The following is a 5,000-nucleotide window of genomic DNA, read 5'->3' on the forward strand; positions in this document are numbered from 1 at the left end:
TCCACTCCCCTGCTACCCAACCGGCCCCTCCTGCTGCGGAAACCCCTCCCCTACTTTACTCCCTCCTCTTCTTTCATCACCCTTCTCCATTTCCCCCTCGTTTCATTCCCTCCGCTTCTTTTCCACTTTTTTTACAACCGCCCACGAGTCACTCTATGCCTTTTCCCTCCCTCCCCTCTTCCCCTCCATCGTCCGCTCTTCATTCCTTCCCCTCCTCCTGCAGCATCTTTTCGCCTGTTTATTCCTTCCCTTCTCTTTCTCTCCTTTCTTTTTCCTTTTCCACTCGCCCCCCCTCTCATTCCCCTCTCTCCCCTCTCATTCACCTCTTCCCCTCTCCCCCCTCTCCCCCCTCTCCCACACCCGATTGACCTCATGGAACAAGCAATTAGATCCGAGGGACTAACGGAGTGGCAGTTAGGGTGGATCCAATTACTTGTTAACGGAGTTACATGGACCCTACCGCATGGGAGGGGTGGGAGGGGGAGGCGGCAGGGAGAAGGGGGAGGAGGGAGGAAGGAAAAGAAGCATGACTAGAAGGGGAAAGAGGTGAAGGGAGAGAGGAGGAGCAGGAGGAGGTAAAGGACGAAAATGAAGAGAGACAGGCGGAACCGAGGCGAGGGACGGGTACCGGAGGAGGAAGGGACAAGGCCGTTGGATACAGAGGAGGAACAGATAAGAAAGATATCATTAAAGATAAAAGGAGCTCTCATGGAGAAAGAGAGAATGGCGTGAAACAGAGAAAAATGATAGACGAGGGAGAGTGAGAAAGACAGTAGTATACACACACACACACACACACACATATATATACATATAGATAGATAGATATATAGATACACAGAGAGAGAGAGAGAGAGAGAGAGAGAGAAACGGGACATTTAAAGGGTGAATGAAGAAGGATCATAACAAGTTCACATGAAATTATAAATCGCATGATAGATAGAATGAGCAGTAAGGAAAATCTAAGATGCGCTCATCGCCCTCCTCCTCAAGACGCAGACTCGCAATTCCTTTGTCGCGAAGGAAGTTCAGTAAGCAAAGAAAACATCCGGAGCTGTTATTCGCGTCCTCACCACTCTGCCAAGACTAATACTCCCTCTCTCCCTGTCCGCCACTTCCTCGCCTGCGGAAAAATAATTTCCTTCGAGGAGGAGAGACTTCGGGGCCTTCAAAGCGCGTAACCCTGAGGCTCCGGTTATTAATTCTGCCCTTCCTGGGGCGTCCGTGCGAGAGAAGGAATCTTGGTGGAAAATTTTGAATTCTATGGAAGCTGCATTTTCTTAGATGTCAGTCCTTGCACATGGTATTGCTCGATCCACATCATCGCACGTGCATGTTTTCGCACGGCCGCGAGCACGTGCATCGGCAGGACTGCTGTGGCGCCGCGCCGAGGGAAACCTTTCTGGCTTTGAGTGGCTGCCACTGGGCAGGCGGCGTCGCCCCAAAGCCGGGCTGAATGTCCTGGTCGGATTCGCGGAAAGCCGTCGAAATCCCCGATAATAGCGGCGGGAAAATGTGCGTGAAATCCGCCGAATATTTCTCAGCGGCGTCGCTGTGAATCGATGGTGTTTATGGCCGAGGGTGTTGCGGCGCCGATTTTGCCGGATGCAGGAATCAGTCAGCCAGACAGTCCCTGGGATACGTGGCCTGATTTGCAAGGGGGCATTGCGTGCTTGCCTCCCTTCCTCTCGTTATTTCTTCCTTTCAAACTCTTTCCTTTCCTCTCTCTCTCTCTTTCTCTCTCTCTCCACACACACGCACATGTGAGTGTATGTGCATATATATGTACATATATAAGGAAACCCGTCAGGAAAAGCCTCGAGCAGGCGCCCGCCAGCCTTACCTGTGTTGGTTTTGCTGTTGCAGTAGGCGGGGACGAAGTGCTCGAGCGTGAAGCGCGGCAGGTAGAGGTTCTTGGTCACCTGGATCGGCTCATTCTCCTCCCACAGGAACAGCAGGTCATCGGTCGTCCAGCCGTCTGGGAGGGAAACCAGGGATGATATTCACATTAAGAAAGTAGCAATAAGGATGCCGCAGTAATGGCGAAAAACTTATTCATATATATACATACATAAACATATAAGTATAAGTATACATAGATATTTATATATATACACATATATATTCAACCATATATACACACACACACACACACACACACACACACAGATATATATATATATATATATATATATATATATATATATATATATATATATATATATATGCTAATATCAGTAATAGTAATGATTACATATTAGGAAAAACGCAACGAGGCCGGAAGGAGAGCTGGAAAGGACGAAGAAGTGAGGTTCCGTGACGGGGATGAGGCGATGAGGGGGGGGAGGGGTAAAGCGAAGGTATCAGGAGGAGCTGTTCTAAAACTAGCTTTCCTGTACCCTTAGAGGATATGTAAGAGGGTTGGGGTATGTTATTCACGGCATATTAGTTTCATTGGATCTGCACTCTATTAACATATGCAGGCTAGACTAGCAAAAGCATGTTCTTTATTCATGTTTGTACTTTTTTTTCATTCCTTACTGGGGAATCAGTTATGTATCTACATGCAAATAGATAATCAGATATAAATGCCGGTCGATAGATATAGTAGCGGTAAAAAGTGAGATAAGAAAAGTAATTCGCCATAATTCAGTGGAGGCGAACATTTTTATCAAAGCAGCAAGAAAAGACAATTCAAACAAACAAACAAATACAATAAAATGTATGACTGAAGATGACGAAAGAACAAAATGAAAGAAAAAACAATATCATAAGGTGATTAAAAAAAACTATAAGCGAAAAAGTGGCTACCTTGGAAAAATGATTTTAACAAATAAAATATAAGAATAGAAACATGCTTTGATAACCTTTAAATAAATCAAAATGCACAGTGACGCCACGGACCAACGGGGACCAAAGAGCAAGAATCTACAGCCAGGAATAAAGGAATCACACTCCAGTGAACAGGGATTACGATGTTCAAATAATTCTTTTTTAGTCTGTTTGCTTGTTTGCATTGTCCTGTATTTTTGTTCTGCCTGACCACTTTTCGCTTCATTTTCATGTTATTTATTACAACCGTCATTATTATATTATTATCATTATTATTATTATTATTATTATTATTATTATTATTATTATTATCATTATTATTATCATTATTACTATCATTATCATTGATATTAGTATTATTAATATCTTAATCATTATCTTATCATCATTATCATTATCTTTATTATCATCATTATATTTTTTAGCATCATTATTATCATATTTATTATCATCATTATAATTTTTATTATCATTGTCATCAATGTTATTATTATAGTCGGCTATTATCAATGTTATCATCATTATCATCGTTATTATTATCAAAATGATGACTATCATTATCATTATTATTAGCATTAGAATTAGCATTGATGTTATTATTATTATCATCATTAAGGATATCATTGTTATTAGTGTTATTGTCATTATCATCATGGTAATTATTACTATTGTCATTATTGTTACTATAATCATCATCATGATAATGATTCTGATTATTATCATCATCATTAATATAATTCTAAAATTATTATGATTATCATTATTGTTGTTTTAATTATTATCTCTATTATTTCTTCCATTATTATTATTACCATTATGATTATTACTATGATTATTATTAGTATCATTATTATTTTTTTGTATTATTATAATTATTATTATCATAATAATAGCTATTACTATCATCATAATCATCGTTATCAATATTGTTATCGATACTGTTATCATTATTTACTAATTATCATTACTATTATCAACACCATTATAACCGTCATCATTATCATTATCATCAGTGTCATTATTCTTCGTCTTTTCCTTCGTTTTTTATTATCATTGTTATTATTATCATTATCATCATTATAATCATCATCATCATTCCCATTATTACTACTTTCACTACTACTAATACTACTAATATCCTTATCATTATTATCATTATTGATATCATTACAATTCTCCTTGATCATCTTTCAGCATTAATAGTCGTCATTGTCATTCTTGCTATAATCATATTTACCAATATGATGATAGTCATAAAACATGACTTACAAAAATGATGATAATTATTGTATACGTCATCGCTATTACAATCATAATTCAAGAATGTTTAAGATATCAACAATATTAGTATAGAGGAATACGAAGAAGGTGGAGGAGGAGAAGAAGAATGAGAAAAAAGAAGGATAGGAAGACGAAGAAGAAAAAAAGGAAGAAGAAGAAGAAGAAGAAGAAGAAAAGAAGAAGAAGAAGAAGAAGAGGAAGGAGAAGAAGAAGAAGAAGAGGAAGGAGATGAAGAAGAAGAGGAAGAAGAAGAAGAAGAAGAAAAAGAGGAAGGAGAAGGAGAAGAGACATTAACACAAATCTCTGCTCACATAGAAGCCCATCTTTGTGGAATTGGAATGTTGGGGGAGGGGGGAGGGGGCCGTACTCATTCCTTGGATTAATCTTCAATTACGGGAGATTCAACGCCCTCCCTCCACCCCCTCCACCCCCTCCCTCTGACATCGAGAGCTCTCTTCACCTCTCTCTTCCCCCCTCTTTTCCGTCCCTATTTTTCCATTCCTCCCCTCTTTCCCCTCACCCTTTTCTCCCTCTCCGCTTTTCCAATTTTCGTCTTACTCCCCCACTCCCTTTTCTACTCGTCCCCTCTTCCCCCACTCCTCTTCTTGCTCCTCCCCTTTCCCTTTCTCCCCCTCTCTCTCCATCCCATCTGCCGCCACTCCCTTTCTATTACTCCTCTTTTCCCTCTCTCGCCGTTCTCCCTTTCCTCTCTTCTCAACCCCCCCCCCCTATTTTTCCCCCTTTCCCATTTCCACTCCTCACATCTTCCCCTTCTCCCTTTCCCACTCCCTAAGAGGCTAAGGGATTCGCATGGAAATCGTAATAAGATTATAATGGTATCAATATTCTCATTACAATGACTAGTGCAATCAGAATCAGAATACTTG

At 40.3% G+C, this 5,000-nt stretch overlaps 1 protein-coding gene across 1 annotated transcript in view; it reads right to left on the reverse strand.

Annotated features, from left to right (window-relative positions):
- Nucleotides 1-5,000, reverse strand: part of LOC113824954 (glutamate-gated chloride channel) — a 51,632-nt gene that overhangs the window by 31,413 nt on the left and 15,219 nt on the right. Inside the window, exon 3 of the mRNA XM_070133588.1 lies at nucleotides 1,844-1,978. Coding sequence (XP_069989689.1) covers nucleotides 1,844-1,978 — 135 coding nt within the window. The remainder of the gene's footprint in view (nucleotides 1-1,843; nucleotides 1,979-5,000) is intronic.

The sequence above is a fragment of the Penaeus vannamei genome, chromosome 19, assembly GCF_042767895.1.
Source record: "Penaeus vannamei isolate JL-2024 chromosome 19, ASM4276789v1, whole genome shotgun sequence".
NCBI lineage: Eukaryota > Metazoa > Arthropoda > Malacostraca > Decapoda > Penaeidae > Penaeus > Penaeus vannamei.